Source organism: Phoenix dactylifera, unplaced genomic scaffold (genome assembly GCF_009389715.1).
Source record: "Phoenix dactylifera cultivar Barhee BC4 unplaced genomic scaffold, palm_55x_up_171113_PBpolish2nd_filt_p 000119F, whole genome shotgun sequence".
Classification (NCBI taxonomy): Eukaryota; Viridiplantae; Streptophyta; class Magnoliopsida; order Arecales; family Arecaceae; genus Phoenix; species Phoenix dactylifera.
In genome coordinates this window covers 1011714-1031580 of record NW_024067687.1, presented here as the reverse complement: position 1 = coordinate 1031580, position 19867 = coordinate 1011714, and the positions used below count along the sequence as shown (strand labels likewise).

The window sequence follows — 19867 nt, the reverse complement described above, 5'->3', positions numbered from 1 at the left end:
TATTGTTATCCTAAAATTTCAGAACACATCAACTGATAAAAATCATGCATGGATCACAAAATTAATGACCAATAATATTACAGAAACTACTAGCTAACAAAATAAATGAGGAAAGCAGAAAGGGAGCTTGATATCTTGCTTGAAAACTATGTGACAATTAAGGCAAAACAGCATATCTAATGGATATCCCCATTAAATTAGTGCAAATAAACAGAGATCAAAGTGACAGAAATGAATTGAAATAATGGGGAAGAGAAAAGGTTGAAACAGGGCAGGAGAGAGAGGGGGAAGGGAAAGGAAAGAACCAGGGATGCTGAGAAAGAAAGGAAAGCCATTTTCTTTGTTATCAGGAGATTGACGAATAAGATAATTCCACAACCAAACTTTCCTTAGAATCCTAAGGGCAAACTTAGCAGCCAGAACCACATAGAGAAAAATAAAAAGAGGAAGGAATAGCCCTTTTAGTGTAGGCACCAAGGGAGGTGGGTAGAAGTCAATATTTAATATCTTCTCTTCCTTTATGTGGTTAGCCAACAAATGGTCCCCACTACTTAGAAATAGGTCTGATGTGGTTTTCTTTTTTAGTGATGCCTTGCTGCTGCCCTTCTAATTATCCATATCTCAAGTTGTATCAATCTCAGCCATAGATGTCCTAAGACCCAACTAACACTGGAAGTTAAAAAAATAGAAGACAGAGAAAAAGCAATGATAAAATCTACATCTTATAGCAATCTCAATAACTCTCGGCCTCTGATGCATCAAAAGGTTCCCTAAGAGAAAACATCTTTGAAAGGTGGATTTCTATTGTTTGTGTTCATCTAACCTAAGAAATCCCACCATATGATTACATGATCAATAATCACTTATAATCATGCCTATATGCTTGTAATCATGAAAGCACACCTATATGCTTGTAATCATGCCTACTCCAGAAACTTGAGATGATTGAGCTAAGAAAAGTCAAACTTTAACCAGACAAATTTATTTTGGATAGAAGAAATGGAGTTGCTAATCTGGTATACAAAATAGATTTACTAAAACTCAAATTCTTTGGTCTCAGTTTTCTGTAAATATTTCGGTTGCCAGCATCAATGACAAACCCTACACATCTATTCAGCAAATCCCTATGACCTTACAATTAAAACTTCTTCTATACCTACAAATCCTACGAGCAACAAATCCCAAATTACATGCCCACTAAGATTTTAGGACAATAATGAGCGAATCTAAATGAAGACAGTCATCAGGCAATTTCTGGACATATAATTACTAGACAACTCAAAAATGCAATCAACCTGAGAGATAATCATCACATGCCATAGCTCTAGATAGATGCTAACAGATCTTCTTGTACAATAAAATGCTTCGACTCCATAGTAAGAAAATGCTAAATTTTGTAAATGATGATGTGCAACGAAGAGAGAAATTAATGCACAAATATTGCTACAATTCTGTAAGAGATTCTGAGGTGATAATGTTGTTTGCTGATTGAATGCCTCTCTAACTCTCATCCTTATAAAAATAGAAAACACCACAATAACTAGAGGATAATGTAATCAGGAAACTGCTAGCCAAAGATGAAAATCCAAATCAAGAGATTTAGTGTTACGATATGCTGAATCCAGTTGCATATTAAGTCGGATACATGCAACAACAAACAACACAAAACATAAAAAACATATCTGGATTACTTTATACCATAACAAGCAATTTAACTGAGACATCTTTTCCATTCTAGCAAACAGCAAAATAACAATCAGAATACCAGAACCTAACACGACCATTAACTGAAAATAAACTCAAAACTCAAAAGGATATTACATGGCGAATGTCAGATAAGGAACCCTTCCCGAGTGAAGCTGATGTCCCGGTGAAATCAAGAACATCATCAATTAACTGATATGCTAAACCCTGGTAAGATGTGAAAGGTTTAGTCATTGTAATAGCTAACCGCTGTATGCTTGATAGAGTAAAAAAATGCCAGTAAAATTAAGATTAGAGAATAATAACTAACCAGATTCCGACCATAGTCATAAGCAAGCACTGAAACTTCTGCAGTTTGCCCTGCAAGGAGAGCAATAGCCTTGCAGCTGTTTGAAATCAATGAAGCTGTCTTATAGTATGTCTTCTGCAAGTAATACTCCATGCTGTATGTCAACATGCAATGATTTCATTTTAGCAACAAAATAACAGGTGTTGCATTCATAGGAAACAAATGCATAGCATTGAGACCAATAAGCATCAGCATCACGAACTCAGAGGTAGGAGCAAGAATTTAAGTATACCACTTCTGTTTGTGTGAGAATTTTCATTTCTGTCAAGCAAGAAATCCTGTTGCAGCAAAATAAATCAAAATATTAATTTGTATGAGTAAAAACCATGTACCTAGAACGTTGCTCAGATGTGGTTGTCATTTGCATAGTTTCACCAGTAACTAGATGTTCTACAACAGTTGCCAGTAAAGATACAACCTGCATGCAGAGAGTCAAGTAAATCACAAAATACCAGAAGCCATCTGCAAGACCAGAACTTATCTTGAGAATTATGCACAATGAGATACGCTGTTTGTCATTTGAACTAACAATTGCATGTCCGTACAGCCACATATAAGCAGCAGATGGAAATGCTTGCTTTAATTTCTAGATGCTCTTTAGTTGTAATATCAATGACCCTAACGGCCTAACCTGAACCAAAAAGAGGAATTCTATCTATATGGGATCAGCTTCAAGGATCAAGGTTATCTGTTGAACTTTGAAGCTCTTATGATGGATCTCAAACAGGCATCGACATCCTATTATATGGTGATGTACATTTCGCTAACAAAAAAGCAAGAGAGAAACATGACATTCATCCTAAATGGCCAGTTCTTAGTCTCTGACCTACTAGATTGGTTATGCAGTATATGATCATAAAACAAGAACCCTAATGTTTCAGTCTACTCTTTTATTCTATCTAGAAGAATTATTTTTCTTCCACTAGCTAAATACTGTAAGGCAACACATCAATCTAATATTTACCACATGGATCCATGTAGGCTAAACCGGTACCAATACCCATACCGGTCAGCTACCGGTTTGGTATAGTATCGGTTTGGTACCATACTGACACATAGTATGCCCTGGCATGCCGATCATCAAATCGACATGCCTTTTTTTGATTTTTTTTATTTTTTTCAACTTTTTAGTATTTAATGAAATGTAATCAATTTTTTTAATAATTTTAACTTTAATTTAATGTTTTTTGATATCTTTGGATGTTTTTGTTAGGGTTAAAATCCTAATTTGATGTTTTTAACACCTGGTATACCTTAATGCTTCTTGACCCTAAATAGATCATAATTATATCATGAAATACAATTAAAGAAAATTAGTGAAATATAAAATATACAATCACTTAGATGCATTTAAAGTACAACATACATACCGACATCTAAAATCCGGTGAAGGATCGATGTATCACATAGATGTCAAAATTATTAACATAATTAGAGGGCACATCAGACTACCCCTCCAAGCACATGGCATTGTAGTCCCATATGCTCATCCCATAAGATACGCGCCCTAGGTTATAACTAATCTCCGATCTCTCACTAAAGCTCTAGCTCTAGAAAGTGTTATCTACCTGATAATATGGTTGTGGAAGTGTCCATCTGAACATGCTGGCAGCAAAATCCAATCCTAAGGTGCCCTAGGATGCATTGGATAGTAGTCGTTGGAAGACAACTCCGACGCATCATATCCATATTTGTATAGATCCTACCGCATACAATTCGAAACCTGATACATCCATGATCTTACTCCACATGCGAGGCCATCTACAGCTGCGTCGTATCCTCCTGAACAACCTCAAGGAGTTCGTCTCCTAGATACATCATATCCTCGCGGGCTCTATCAACTCATGCAGCATGATGCCTATCCTGTATAGCATGTATAAACTAGAACTCACCAGTGAATTGAAGACCATCCTAGAGCTGTATCTCATAAACGGTGGTCTCATATCCTCAGCTTCCTCCCTAGCTACCAAATCCATGACCATCAGAACTGTCATCGCTACTCTCCCTGATCTCTGAGTCTGAGTGAACTGACTCCTCCACTCTCTCTATCGAGCTACAGCTGCCTTTCTTTTTCTTTCAAGCTGCATTGAGCAACTATCTACTTTTCCTTCATGTCCCTTTCTACCTGGCTATGCTCGGAGGATGGACGGTGCGCCACTATTGAGTGGATTGGGTAGCATGATGGCCACATCGAAGCATCTTTTGATTATATCTCTAGAAGAACATCTCAGACATGGAGCCCTATGACGATTGGCTCCCCACTAACCTCTCCAGTTGATCGACTGGACGCAAGAATGAAATGTTACATTCTACCTATTGCTCCACATGCATCCTAGTCTCATGGCTATGAAACTAGCCAATCATAAAGGCAATCCTGGCTCGTCAAGCTTCGACTCCTGTCGCTAGCCTACAAGCCATCTAATCATAGGATCCTCCTCATCCTAAACAAAATCATTATGGAGCGGATCCATGTATTTAGCTCCACTTCCTCCTAAATGTGCTCAACCTCAACTTCAGATTGTAGTAGATATGTACAAGGTCATTGAAACGCTTCTATGTCAGATGGCTTCTCTACTTACTGTCGACCAATTGTGCTCACAATCACTTAAGAAGATTGGAAGAGAATCTGGATGGCTAGCCGCCTAAAATTTTTCGCTGACAAACCAAAACGAATCCACCATTCAGCTACAAAAGTATTGAAGAAAATTACATATAAGATAGTATTAAATTTTAATTATAAAACATTACGTAATAGTTATAGTTGATATCTAATATACCTGAATTCATAGATTTCTTACTTAATATAGCTGTCGAGACATGTTATAATATGTTAAATTATTTACAAGTACATTAGTAGTTAATGAACAAGTATTTCAAATTTTCAATGCTTTTACTTACCTGCTAGATGCAACTTCCTATCCATCTAGTAATCCCACCTCTGCTCAATGATATCGATGTATTGTTGGACATGCTTCAAATTTGCCTCCTAATACGAACATTCGCACTCTCCATCATATGATACAGGAAACCCATCTATAGGAACCTCTCACTGTCCACAACTCAAAATACTCTATATAATGGCTTAATAGTCTTTACTATCTTGTTAGTCCGTAGCCAGAATATATACCTCATCACCAAGCTCTCTACATGGCTCCCCTCAATGTTGGCCCTTTCATATCTGCTCTCCTGCCACTTGGCACTAACAAACATCTAACGCTAGCATGTTTTCGTCTTAAGAAGGCTATCAAGTGTAATGTAATTAGTAGCAAGCCATGTGACAGATAGTCTCAAGATCTCTCCCCCCTTGTATCCATGTATTGTTATAAATAAACCTGATGATGGATTGGGCTATCTCTACTATTTGATGCATCCTATGAATCTTTCTAAGCTCTATCAATATGAGATCGATACAATATGCAGCACATGGAGTTCAGAAATATGTGGCTACTGCTCCATCAAGATCTTTCCAGTAGCCTTGTGTTATGGCTTGTTATCAGTGATGACCTACACGATGTTCTTCTCTCCTATCTTATCAATCATGTCCTCCACCAATGAAAGGATGTACTGGCGCATGCACCTGATCGGAAGCATTAATTGACTTCTAAAAGAAAGTCTTCAAATCATCGTATGTCAAGAAGATGATGCTCCGCCTGCTAGAATCGTTGCAACCATCACATATCACTATCAGTCCATATATGAGCTGCTTTCTCTAGTACAAGACAATCCACTTTTCTAGATCCTCTTTGTTATCAAGGAGATCACCATAGATGTCCTTCGATCCTAGAGGATCCACACCCAAACCAGCAGCTTGTACCGAGAAAATGGCTTACTAATAGTACGTATTGCCTACCGCATTCACTTAGATGTGGCTGAAGTGGAACTAAGATGCAATAGATCACCACATGTCCTTTAGCATAGTGTCAATCCTCTGCTGCTTCGAATCCTTGCTGAGGAAGGCATGTGGATCTAGGTCACAGATAGTGTGACCAGTGGTGGAATCTCTTTAGAGGATTTGTTTCTGCGGTTAAAGACCCTTGGCATATATGCAATACGGTCATCGTCTCTGCTGTCTACCTTCCTAATTAAGAAAGTCCTCCTGAACTCTAAATCTGCCCTATCGATCCTAAATTCAGAGCTCGATTCATACTGTGAGGGCCCAAACCGAGCCCTATACCTAACCACCTCGTCCTGCTGGCACTAGTTATCTAGGCTACTTTGGATGGCAGTCTGAATCTGTGTACCTCGTCATCTAGAACGGAGGCATGCTCTGACTCTCTAAAGTGATAGAAAAGTGGCTTTGCTGCTCGACGATCCATCTCCGCCCTTTTCTAGGCAGCCCTCTCTTTCGTCGTTCTGAAATCAGCGAAGCACTTCTACATCAGTTACCGGATCTTCTGTGGACATTTTTGGTACATGGATACATCGAGATAACCACCGGCCATATGTTGTTTTAATCAAGTTATTCCTTCTTTTTTGAACTCTATGTTGCACCCATTGTACCTCCAATGGTGTCGATCCGAGAGCATCTCTACCCATGATCTTAACTAATGTCATTCTCTAGATCTTTCTCTCCTCGGTGGATCTATTCTTGCAGATTTATCGAGCACATGTTAGTTTATTTATTTAAAAATAGTAAAATTTTGCTGTGATGAAAAAATATGCTCTACTTCAGAAAATACTTTTTAACTATCCATACATAGCACTAATTTTTATTTTTTAGTATTGATTATATATTTTAACAAATTTTCAATTAAAGATACTTTTAAATATCAAAAATTCAGAAAAATATATTTTCTACTTCAGAAACTACTTCTGAATCATCTATACATAGTCCTAATTTTTTACTTTTTGTATTAATTATATATTTTTAATATTTCTTAAAATAAAAAAATAATTTTTAAATATAAAAAATTAGTAACTTAAATTTGAATTTAGATCCATATACCACCCTACCAAGGATGCTACAAATATTTTTCTCAGAGTATAGCCATGCATGGAAGATTATTTATTTCTCAATTTTATTCAAATTTGAGTTTAGACCACTGTGCTCAAGATCGCACCCAAACTTGAACAAATTGACACCAAATTTAGGCCGAGAGTAGATTGCATACCCCTAAACAAGTTTCTGATTTTACAGTTATTTATTGACTATTATTTATTTTTTAAAATATATATATTTAAATTTATAAATTATAGATTTAATGAAAATTAAAGATTTTAGTGTCATTGGGTAAATCATCCATAAATCTACAACTTATAATGATATTATGCCAAAATCAAAAAGTTTGGCATGACATCCCCTAATATTTAAATTTTATTGTCGATTTTTGGCCTAAAAAAGAAAAAAGAAAGAAAGAAATAGAGAGGGGGAGAGGAAGAATATCTTGATTTGGGATCCTGAGCCTTTTCACGCATGTCACGCATTTAACATAAGTGGGGGCGAATCGACCCTGTACCAGTCCAAATCGGGCAACTCACACCAGTTTAGAGCCTTTTACCATTTTATAAGGAAAATCGTGCCAGTTGTACCCCAGTTGAGTTCAGCATGCTCCGAATCAGGGAACCATGCCGGTTCTGCCCCAGTTCAGCTCAGCATACCCCAAATTGGGGGGTTCAGGGCAATACAGTGAACAAGGACATGGATTCTATTATTTCTATCACTGTTGGTTGCTATGTAGAAACAAGTCCTCCAAGACGAGAAGTTTATTTAAATTAATTCTTTAACAATAAACTTAACATGGGAGCAACATAGTTAAGATCTAGATTTTTTAACTAAATGTGTTGATTAGGAGTCTTTTATTAAATTTTATGTTTTCAAATACAAGAGGATTCTAAATTGATTGTGAAGTCCTTAAAGGGCTCAATGAAGAAATTCTTCAGGCTAACCAAGCCTCTTGAAAGGGGTACCATGCCAGCTGTTTTCAGTAGTGTCAGGACATATTGTTTTGAAAAAAATTGTGGATTGTTTTCCTCTCTTTTCCCTTCTCCCTGAATCTTTATTATTCCTCTGTTTTTATCAATGTTTCTTCTTTATCCTCTTTCTATGATTGCTTCTTTTTCTCCATATCTGTGGAGTGATTGATTAAAACCCCATTTGATTTTGATGAGCTCAAAGCATTTGAGTATATCTTGTGATTACTAATGAATTCAATTGAGTGTTTCAGTGAAAAACCTGTCCAAGTGTTTCTAGACTTGGTTCATAGTATTTTGGATAAGTTAAGAAGTCTGCATGAACCAATGTCTGAGACTCGAGTCGACTCCAGATTAGTACGAGTCGACTCCGACTGAGAACAGAAAGAAGAACAGAAAGCTTCATCTCAGAACCTGTCAACGAGTCGACTCCTGAAGTGCGCGAGTCGACTCCAATGTTCACCGAGTCGACTCCAGGGAAGTAAGAGTCGACTCCAAGCAGTCACAGGCAGAAAAGTCAGAGAGCAGTTTTCGGGTCTGAGATTCGAGTCGACTCCAGTGGAATGCGAGTCGACTCCGATGGTTGGCAGGTCGACTCCAAAGAAGGTAAGAGTCGACTCTCAGAGGAACACAAGGAAAAAGTCAGAGAACGATTTTCGGACTCTGAGATTCGAGTCGACTCCCGCAGTACACGAGTCGACTCCGAGACTGAGCGACCATCAACAGACAGAAGACCATGTTACTGCCTCTGAGATTCGAGTCGACTCCCAGACAGCTCGGGTCGACTCCAAGACAAGCTTCACGTCAAAAGGCAGAAGACCAACTTTTGGAAACTGAGAGCCGAGTCGACTCCAAGGAGGTTCGAGTCGACTCCAAGACTGGATGAGCCAAACGACAGAGAATCGAGAGTTCGGGCTCTGAGATTCGAGTCGACTCCCAGGACAGTCGAGTCGACTCGAGTGGACAAAATTCAAATTTGGATCCACGGACTTCAGTGGATGAGCCGACTCCAAAAATTGCCAGGTCAACTCCAGAAGTTGGCGAGTCGACTCCAGGTCAAGACGAGTCGACTCCCAGTCAAGACGGCAACTTTAATTCAAATTTGGAACAGTTGCCGAGTCGACTCCGGAAAAGCGTGAGTCGACTCCTGCTACAGACGAGTCGACTCCTGATCGCGCGAGTCGACTCCAACCCACCAACGGTCATATTGTGAGGCTGCGCAGAGTGTGCAGAACGGCCAGAAAAAGCAGAGTAACGGCTAGTTTCCGTGGGGGTTGGCATAAATAGCCACAGAGGACTGTAGCAAGGTAGAGAACAGGCATTCCACTCCAAGCATTCAAGTTTTCAAGCTCTCCAAGTGCTCTTAAACGAAAAAGGGGAGATCTGTATTTACTGATCCAACAACTTCTTCCCAACAATCAAAGCTTCCTCCTCCTGCATTCAAGTCGACCACTCTTTCAAGAGGAGACCGGAGTTCCAGAAGCCATACCTCTTCACCAGCTTAAAAGCGTTTGAGGGCTTCTAACTCCTTTACGATTATATTGTTTTAAATCTGCTTTTTGAGAAGCTATTTTCTGTTTTCTTCTATCTCTTGTATTTACTTGATTCAATCGGGGGATTGAATCAAGGGGTTTAAGGTTGGTTGGTGAGCCAAGTTAAAACCAACGTGTGTAAGGGTTTGATTGTGAGCCCGGGAAAACAATCGGGGTTGGTTCTAGTCGGTGAGCCTGGGAAAACCGACCGAGTTCGTTGTGAGCTCGTAAAACAACAAGTTTGGTTGTGAGCTTGCAAAACAACCGGCTGTAATCCAAGGGGGTTATAGTGAAATTCCCAAGTGAGACTTGGGGAGTGGACGTAGGAGCAAGGGTTAGCTCCGAACCACTATAAAACTTTGTGTTTGTAGTGCATTGTCTCTCATCTCCTTCCCCGCACATTACTCACAGCACTAGGCTTTAATTAAATAACTTGCTATAGTTTTTAATTAATCATCCACAAAGTTTTAATTAGTCAAATTATATTAAAAACCCAATTCACCCCCCCTCTTGGGTTGTCTATCTGGGCAACAAGTGGTATCAGAGCCAAAAACTCTTCCACTCAAGAGTTAAAAGATCAAAATGACAACCCCATTTGGATCTTCTCACATTGAGGGTCAGTCCACCCAAAGACCCCCTTTCTTCAATGGATCTGACTACTCATACTGGAAGGCTAGGATGAGAATATTCATCCAAGCCCAAGACTATGAGATGTGGTCCATTGTAGTAAATGGGCCATACATCCCATCCATATACGTAGATGGTGTTAAGGTACCTAAACTTGAAATGGACTGGGATGAACATGACATGAGGAAGGCACAATTAAACTCTAAAGCAATGAATGTCTTCTATTGTGCCTTAGACCGTAATGAATTCAATAGGATTTCAACTTGTAATTCAGCAAAAGAAATTTGGGACAGACTTGAAGTGACCCATGAGGGCACGAATCAAGTCAAGGAATCCAAAATAAACATCTTGGTTCATAAATATGAACTATTTAAAATGGATTCAAATGAAACAATCACATCCATGTTCACTAGGTTTACTGATATTGTCAATGGCCTAAAAAGCCTTGGCAAGAACTATACTAACAGTGAGCTTGTCAGGAAAATCCTTCGGTGTCTACCGAGGTCGTGGGAAGCTAAAGTGACAGCAATTCAAGAAGCCAAGGACTTGAACAAGCTACCACTTGAGGAGCTTCTTGGATCCCTCATGACGCACGAGCTCACCATGAAACAACACAACGAGAAAGAGTCCTCCCATAAGAAAAAGGTAATAGCCCTTAAATCTACTTCTTCTAACAAGGACTTGTCTTGCAGCAGCAGCAGCGAAGAAGAAGAAGATGAGGAAGATGGTGGTGAGGCTCTTCTTGTGCGCAAGTTCAAGAAATTCATCAACCACAAGAAGTCTTATCATCAAAGGAGAGGCCCCTCAAATTCCTACCGGAAGGACAAAGGTAAGAAAAGGAAAAATGAGGGGATTGGTTGTTACGAATGCAAGAAGCCGAGTCACATAAGAGCAGAGTGCCCCTTACTGAAGAAGGGGAGTAAGTACAAGAAGAAAAAGGCACTTGTGACTACCCTATCGGACTCCGACTCATCATCCTCCTCATCAGATGATGAACAAGAAGAGAAGGCCAATTTCTGTTTCATGGCCAACGAAAACGAGGTAACTCCCGACACGCATCCTGATTTTTCTTTTGATGAACTTTATGATGCATTTAATGAACTAATGGTAGAATATAAGGCTATAAATCTTAAGAATAAAGAACTGAAAATAACTAATCAATCATACCTACATAAATACGATAAATTAGTTAAGGATAAGAATTTAATCACCAAAGAAAATATAGAACTTAAAACAAGCAACCAACTTTTAACTCAAAAGACCAACACCTTAACTAAAGAAAATGAAAAACTAACTAAGGAATTTTCAGAACTTAAAAAATATAAACAAACCTTAGATAAGGATCTTACTAAAGAACTTAATGATCTAAAAGCCGAAAATCAGACACTAACTAAAGAACTTAACAAATACAAACCCTTAGTTGAAAGATTTACCTATAGTTCTGAAAAATTAAACATGATACTAAATAGTCAACGTGCAGTGTTTAATAAAGCCGGTTTAGGATATAAACCAAGGAACAAGCAAAAACTTCTTAGTAACTTCTTTGTTAAAGCTGGGGAAACAAAAACTAAGAAAATAACCTACTTTTGTTGTGGTACAGTAGGCCATAAAGCAAATGTATGTAATTTTAGGAAAAGTAAAACTAAAAGAAAAATTAAAAGGGTATGGGTTCCAAAAGGAACCAACTTGACTAACCATGAAGGACCCAAGAAAACTTGGGTACCTAAGATGACATGATTTGCTTGTGTAGGAGTGTCTTGCAGCCAAGGTCAACAAGAACTGCTGGTATTTGGATAGTGGCTGCTCAAGGCACATGACGGGTGATAAAGACCAATTTTTCACCCTTGAAGCTAAGAAGGGAGGTGCTGTGACGTTTGGAGACAACAACCAAGGTCACATCATTGGTATTGGTAAAGTTCAAATCACCCCGTCTACTTTTATAGATAATGTTAGATATGTTGATGGTCTTAAGCATAACTTGTTAAGCATTAGTCAATTATGTGACAAAGGATATGATGTTATGTTTAAACCATCACTATGCATTATAACAAATACTAATGATAATAGTTTAGTTTTTAAAGGGATTAGACGTGGAAATGTATATGTGGTAGACCTAGAAGACCTTGCAAAACATAACCAATGTTTAGTTGTTAATGAAACTAAAGATAATGATGCTAGTTGGTTATGGCACCGTAAGTTAGGTCATGCAAGCATGGACACAATAACTAAATTAGTTAAAAGAGATTCCGTGATAGGTTTGCCAAAGTTAAAATTTGAAAAGAACAAAATCTGTGAAGCATGTCAATTTGGCAAACAATCTAGGAATTCTTTTAAACCCATAAAATGTGTCTCTACCTCTAGGCCTCTAGAATTATTACACATGGACCTATTTGGTCCAACTAGAACAACAAGCCTAGGTGGAAATAAATATGGTCTAGTCATAGTAGATGATTACTCTAGGTACACATGGGTCATGTTTCTAGCACATAAGGACCAAGCATTTTCCATGTTTAAAAAGTTCCATAAGGAAGTAACAAATGCTAGAGAGTCTTCAGTCATAGCCATTAGAAGTGACCATGGTACCGAATTCGAAAATCAATTATTTGATGAATTTTGTAGTAAAAAGGGGATAACCCATAATTTTTCTGCACCTAGGACACCACAACAAAATGGAGTTGTGGAAAGGAAAAATAGAACACTAGAGGAAATGGCTAGAACGACGTTATGTGAAAGTAACCTCCCTAAGTACTTTTGGGGAGAAGCCATTAATACTTCTTGCCATATATTAAATAGAGTTCTATTAAGACCCATCATAAAGAAAACACCTTATGAACTGTGGAAAAACAGAAAACCAAAAGTTAATTACTTTCATGTTTTTGGATGTAGGTGTTTTGTCCATAATAATGGAAAAGATAATCTAGGAAAATTTGATCCTAAATCTGATGAAGGAATATTCTTAGGTTATTCTACAACTAGTAAAGCCTATAGAGTCTTTAATAAAAGAACCCTAGTTATAGAAGAATCTATACATGTTTTTGATGACTCTAGTGACATCTCATCTAGTAAGAAGGTTAATTTTGATGATGATATTGAAATACTTGAAGAAAAGATAGATGAGGTGGGATTACAAGATGGTAATCAAAAGTTGATTGAAGGAGAATCATCAAACCAAGAGCCTATAGTGGATCATGGGCTAACTAAAGCTTGGAGGTATGCTCACGGGCATCCTAAGGAACTAATTCTAGATGATCCATCACAACCGGTTAGGACTAGAGCATCTCTTAGAAATTTGAATAACCATCTAGCTTTTGTTTCACACTTTGAGCCCAAACATATAGAAGAAGCCGAAAATGATGTAAATTGGATAAATGCAATGCAAGAAGAACTAAACCAATTTACTAGAAACAAAGTGTGGGATCTAGTAGAGAGACCTTCTGAATATCCAATAATAGGTACAAAATGGATATATAAAAATAAACTAGATGAAAATGGAATTGTTATAAGGAATAAGGCTAGACTAGTAGCAAAGGGTTATAATCAAGAAGAAGGCATAGATTTTGATGAAACCTTTGCTCCCGTAGCTAGACTTGAGGCGATTAGACTTCTATTAGCATATGCATGCTCTAAGGACTTTAAGCTATATCAAATGGATGTAAAAAGTGCTTTTCTAAATGGGTTTATTAATGAGGAGGTGTATGTAGAACAACCTCCTGGTTTTGAAAATCATCAATACCCTAATCATGTGTATAAACTGAACAAAGCACTTTATGGATTAAAACAAGCACCTAGAGCATGGTATGAGAGACTTAGTAAATTCCTATTAGAACATGAATTCTCTAGGGGAAATGTAGACACAACATTATTTCTGAAAAAGCAAAACAAAGATATGTTATTAGTACAGATTTATGTTGATGATATCATTTTCGGTGCTACTAACAATCGCCTCTGCGAGGAATTTGCTGATTTGATGCAGAGTGAGTTTGAGATGAGCATGATGGGAGAGCTGAACTATTTCCTCGGGCTTCAAATCAAACAATCTGAAGGAGGCATCTTCATCAATCAAGCAAAATATATCAAGGAGATGCTCAAGAAGTTTGATATGGAGGGAAACAAGTCAATCAGCACCCCCATGAGCTCATCATGCAAGTTAGACCAAGATGAATCAGGTAAATCAGTAGATCAAAAACTTTATAGAGGTATGATAGGTTCTTTACTGTATCTTACTGCAAGTAGGCCTGATATTATATTTAGTGTGTGCATGTGTGCTAGATATCAGGCTAATCCTAAAGAATCACACCTAGCTGCAGTTAAGAGAATCTTTAAATACTTAATTGGAACTAAGAACATAGGGCTGTGGTACTCTAAAGAATCTAGCCTAAACTTAATAGGGTACACAGATTCAGACTTCGCTGGATGTAAGCTTGATAGAAAAAGTACCAGCGGGTCTTGTCAATTTCTAGGAGAAAACCTAATCTCATGGTTTAGCAAGAAACAAAACTCGGTTGCATTATCCACTGCAGAAGCTGAATATGTTGCAGCCGGGAGTTGTTGTGCTCAAATCTTATGGATTAAACAACAATTAGAAGATTATGGCATTAAACAAGATAAAATTCCCATTAATTGTGATAACACAAGTGCCATAAATCTAACTAAAAATCCAATTCAACACTCAAGAACTAAACACATTGAGATAAGACATCACTTCATAAGAGATCATGTATTGAATGGTGATGTGTCACTCCAATTTGTGTGTACTGATAATCAATTAGCAGACATTTTTACAAAACCCCTAAGTGAAGAGAGGTTTAGTGTGCTTAGAAGGGGATTAGGAGTGATTGATCCATCCTAGTGGGAGTTTTTCACTAGATTAATTGATTTTGATGATTAGAATGAGGTTAAAATAGGGTTTCTATGCAGTGATCATCAAATCAGATCCCAATTAGGTGATTTTCCCTCATTTGGCACGGTTATAGCATGATTTTTAGGTGCGTGCCAAGGTTAGAGACGACTCGAGTAAATTTCAGAGCCGGCTCCTAAGGGGGAGTCGACTCGCGCATTTGCGGGAGTCAACTCGCAAAGATGGCAGCTGAGGGGGAGTCGACTCGCACACTGTCGGGAGTCGACTCGAAGTCTACATGCGCTAACAGAGAGTCGACTCGCGCATATTCTGGAGTCTACTCGAGGTCGAGTCGACTCGCGACTCAGGGGAGTCGACTCGCAGTCGGGATCCGACTTTTTAACCCTAGGTTTGTCGTTTCGCAAACACTTTTCCTCAAGCCGCCACTGTTCACAAAGCCCTAGAGCCGACTCCTAGGTCATCCCCGATCGTCTCCAAGCCCTTTTCCCGTCGATTCTTCGCCGGACATTGAGTTTCCGTCCGTTCCTAGGTCATTTCCGGTCCGTCCCGAGCTTCCTCTGTCGGTTCTTCACCGTCCTCTAGGTATTTTTCTTCCCGTTTAGGTCAAGATGCCTCGTAAGACCGTCGTTAGGAAGAGGTCCCGTCCCGAGGCCGGTCCCGAACGACGCTCCAAGGCGCGGCACGATCCCGCGAGGCAACCACCTCCGGATCGTTCCCCGCCTAGGGTGGTTCTCGTTAGGCCGTTGGCCGGGAAGGCCGTCACCTCCGGGAGGTTTGTCGATTTCGACTATCTCTCCCGGGAGGGGTTCACCATAGGCGATAGGCTTAGAGCCCAGGGCCTAGAGTACTTCCTCACCTTGGACCTTCCCACCTATCCTGGCCTAGTTCAAGAGTTTTACAGTACCGTCCATCGGGGAGATGGAGGTATCGAGGGTACGGTAGTAGGTGTCCCGTTGCGTGTCACAGAGGACCTCATTGCCCATATCCTTCACCTTCCATTAGTAGGGGTGGCTCCCGCACACCCTGAGGATAGAGTTGCGGCCCTTACGGTCGTCTTAGGGCATCCACCTCAGTCCCCCCTAGATGAGGTATCTGCTAGCTCACTTCCTATTGAAGTGAGAATCCTTTTGAACATTCTGTCCAGGTCCATCTTCCCTAAGACAGGGAGATTTGATTTTGTGAATGAGAGGGACTTAGCTATTATGTCTTATATCCTTCAGGACACCCCGATCAACTTCCCAAAGCTCATTTATAGGTATATGTGTGAGCCCCTAGATAGACCTAGGCTCTCACTCCCATACGGGATGTTATTCACTCTTCTTTTTAGGCAGTACGAGATTCCCATTCCTGAGAGGGAACCCTCTCGTGCCTTGCGATGGACTGATCGCTTGTGTACGGGGACTATGCACAGGATGGGATTTCGGAAGAGAGAAGGGATCTGGGTTAGGAAGTCTACTCTCACTGCTCAGACCACCAGACCATCACCCAGTCCTGAGCCAGATTCAGACTACCCAGACCTTCCAGACCATCCAGACCTCCCATCCACTCCTCCTGCTCCTACCACCTTTGCCGGACCTTCCTCCTCAACTACACCATCTATGGAGGTTCGGATTGATCCAGAGCAGCTCCGGAAGCTGCGGCAGGAGATCGTCCGAGATCTGAGGGACGAGCTGCTTCGGGAGCTCCGAGGTGCGGTGCCTGCTCCCACTCCTGCACCCGTATCTTCTCAGTTGGTCCCTTCCTTGACAGCCGTGACTGACATGACGGCTCATGTACGGAAAGAGATCTACAATATCCGGAGTTTGGTCCAGGCCCAGTTCCAAAGCATGAATGAGGTCACGAGCTCCACTCGACAGATGCGAGAGGAGATAGGTCGTGACATGCACACCACCACCGAGGGGGCCGAGCGCTTGTCGAATGTACTCATCGACAAGCTGGACGCACTACAGACATCGGTGACTGGGCTTCAGGCGTCGGTGACAGAGCTCTCCACTACACATAGCAGAGCCACCACGTCTATTATCACGCAGCTCGGACATGTGACAGATGCAGTCACCCTCCTCATGGAGCAGAGCCGATTGAGAGGAGGAGCCACATCCTCGAGAGGAGGAGCCACATCCTCCAGAGGAGGAGATGCATCCTCGAGAGGGGGAGCCTCATCTTCGAGGAGGCCATAGATGTTTTTGTGTGATGTATTGTTTTACCTTACTTATTGTATGCTCAAATGTGTTCACATTCATATCAATACAATGAGTAGACATTTTATCTTCAATTATGTGCCATTTGATGTGCCATTTGTTGATTGTGCCATTGATTGTGTGTGATTACCTCCTTTTTGGTATGATGACAAAAAGAGGGAGAAATATGTATAAAATATGGTAAAATATGTAAAAGGAGAGAAATATTGAAAAAATATGTAAAAGAAATCAATGGAACTAAATAAAACGATAAACTCTTAAAAACACACACAAATTTGTTCTAAGTGGATTCGGTACCTCGAGGCTCATTATCTCTCTTTTGGGGCTCCTAATGGAGTAATCTCCAGAATCTATTCAAGGGATATTCGGAGATTAGCTGAATCCTACTCAAGAACAAATTGACAGATTTTCCCTCTAAAAAGATAAAATTCAGTTCAAAAAAAAAACTTCAAAGCATGAAGAGGAAATTCAGAAAATCAAAATATAGTTGAATGCATATGTTGAGGGGGAGAATCTGAATTTTAATCAAGCTAAATCATTAATGACATATAAGCCAAACAATTGATTGCATAATATGAAGGCTTATATAATTCCAAATGAAAGGGGGAGCTTTAACTCCGAAATTTAATGTTTCACTCCTTTCAAACTTGGATAAATTAAATTATCAGACATTTGAATTCATTTATGGATTTTACTTCATTGTTTTATGAGCAATTCATTTTACATATACTCAAAGTTTTGTCATCATCAAAAAGGGGGAGATTGTGGAGTGATTGATTAAAACCCCATTTGATTTTGATGAGCTCAAAGCATTTGAGTATATCTTGTGATTACTAATGAATTCAATTGAGTGTTTCAGTGAAAAACCTGTCCAAGTGTTTCTAGACTTGGTTCATAGTATTTTGGATAAGTTAAGAAGTCTGCATGAACCAATGTCTGAGACTCGAGTCGACTCCAGATTAGTACGAGTCGACTCCGACTGAGAACAGAAAGAAGAACAGAAAGCTTCATCTCAGAACCTGTCAACGAGTCGACTCCTGAAGTGCGCGAGTCGACTCCAATGTTCACCGAGTCGACTCCAGGGAAGTAAGAGTCGACTCCAAGCAGTCACAGGCAGAAAAGTCAGAGAGCAGTTTTCGGGTCTGAGATTCGAGTCGACTCCAGTGGAACGCGAGTCGACTCCGATGGTTGGCAGGTCGATTCCAAAGAAGGTAAGAGTCGACTCTCAGAGGAACACAAGAAAAAAGTCAGAGAACGATTTTCGGACTCTGAGATTCGAGTCGACTCCCGCAGTACACGAGTCGACTCCGAGACTGAGCGACCATCAACAGACAGAAGACCATGTTACTGCCTCTGAGATTCGAGTCGACTCCCAGACAGCTCGGGTCGACTCCAAGACAAGCTTCACGTCAAAAGGCAGAAGACCAACTTTCGGAAACTGAGAGCCGAGTCGACTCCAAGGAGGTTCGAGTCGACTCCAAGACTGGATGAGCCAAACGACAGAGAATCGAGAGTTCGGGCTCTGAGATTCGAGTCGACTCCCAGGACAGTCGAGTCGACTCGAGTGGACAAAATTCAAATTTGGATCCACGGACTTCAGTGGATGAGCCGACTCCAAAAATTGCCAGGTCAACTCCAGAAGTTGGCGAGTCGACTCCAGGTCAAGACGAGTCGACTCCCAGTCAAGACGGCAATTTTAATTCAAATTTGGAACAGTTGCCGAGTCGACTCCGGAAAAGCGTGAGTCGACTCCTGCTACAGACGAGTCGACTCCTGATCGCGCGAGTCGACTCCAACCCACCAACGGTCATATTGTCAGGCTGCGCAGAGTGTGCAGAACGGCCAGAAAAAGCAGAGTAACGGCTAGTTTCCGTGGGGGTTGGCATAAATAGCCACAGAGGACTGTAGCAAGGTAGAGAACAGGCATTCCACTCCAAGCATTCAAGTTTTCAAGCTCTCCAAGTGCTCTTAAACGAAAAAGGGGAGATCTGCATTTACTGCTCCAACAACTTCTTCCCAACAATCAAAGCTTCCTCCTCCTGCATTCAAGTCGACCACTCTTTCAAGAGGAGACCGGAGTTCCAGAAGCCATACCTCTTCACCAGCTTAAAAGCGTTTGAGGGCTTCTAACTCCTTTACGATTATATTGTCTTAAATCTGCTTTTTGAGAAGCTATTTTCTGTTTTCTTCTATCTCTTGTATTTACTTGATTCAATCGGGGGATTGAATCAAGGGGTTTAAGGTTGGTTGGTGAGCCAAGTTAAAACCAACGTGTGTAAGGGTTTGATTGTGAGCCCGGAAAAACAATCGGGGTTGGTTCTAGTCGGTGAGCCTGGGAAAACCGACCGAGTTCGTTGTGAGCTCGTAAAACAACAAGTTTGGTTGTGAGCTTGCAAAACAACCGGCTGTAATCCAAGGGGGTTATAGTGAAATTCCCAAGTGAGACTTGGGGAGTGGACGTAGGAGCAAGGGTTAGCTCCGAACCACTATAAAACTTTGTGTTTGTAGTGCATTGTCTCTCATCTCCTTCCCCGCACATTACTCACAGCCAAGGTTCGCGGTACCGATGGTACCGACGTACCGGTCGGCTCCGTAGATGTCCCTCGGACCTGGAGGATCAACACCGGGACCGGCAGTCTGTATGACAGAAATGGCAGACTTGTAGTATGTATTGTCTGCAGCATTTGCT

The 19867-nt window shown here is 40.4% G+C and overlaps 1 protein-coding gene across 2 annotated transcripts in view; it reads right to left on the bottom strand.

The window, feature by feature from the left end:
- Nucleotides 1-19867, bottom strand: part of LOC103705621 (solanesyl-diphosphate synthase 1, mitochondrial-like) — a 41358-nt gene that overhangs the window by 11237 nt on the left and 10254 nt on the right. For both annotated transcript variants that reach the window (XM_008789422.4, XM_008789421.4), the window contains exons 8-10: nt 2386-2471; nt 2015-2147; nt 1822-1911 (exon numbers count right to left, since the gene is read on the bottom strand). In XM_008789422.4, coding sequence (XP_008787644.1) covers nt 1822-1911; nt 2015-2147; nt 2386-2471 — 309 coding nt within the window. The remainder of the gene's footprint in view (nt 1-1821; nt 1912-2014; nt 2148-2385; nt 2472-19867) is intronic.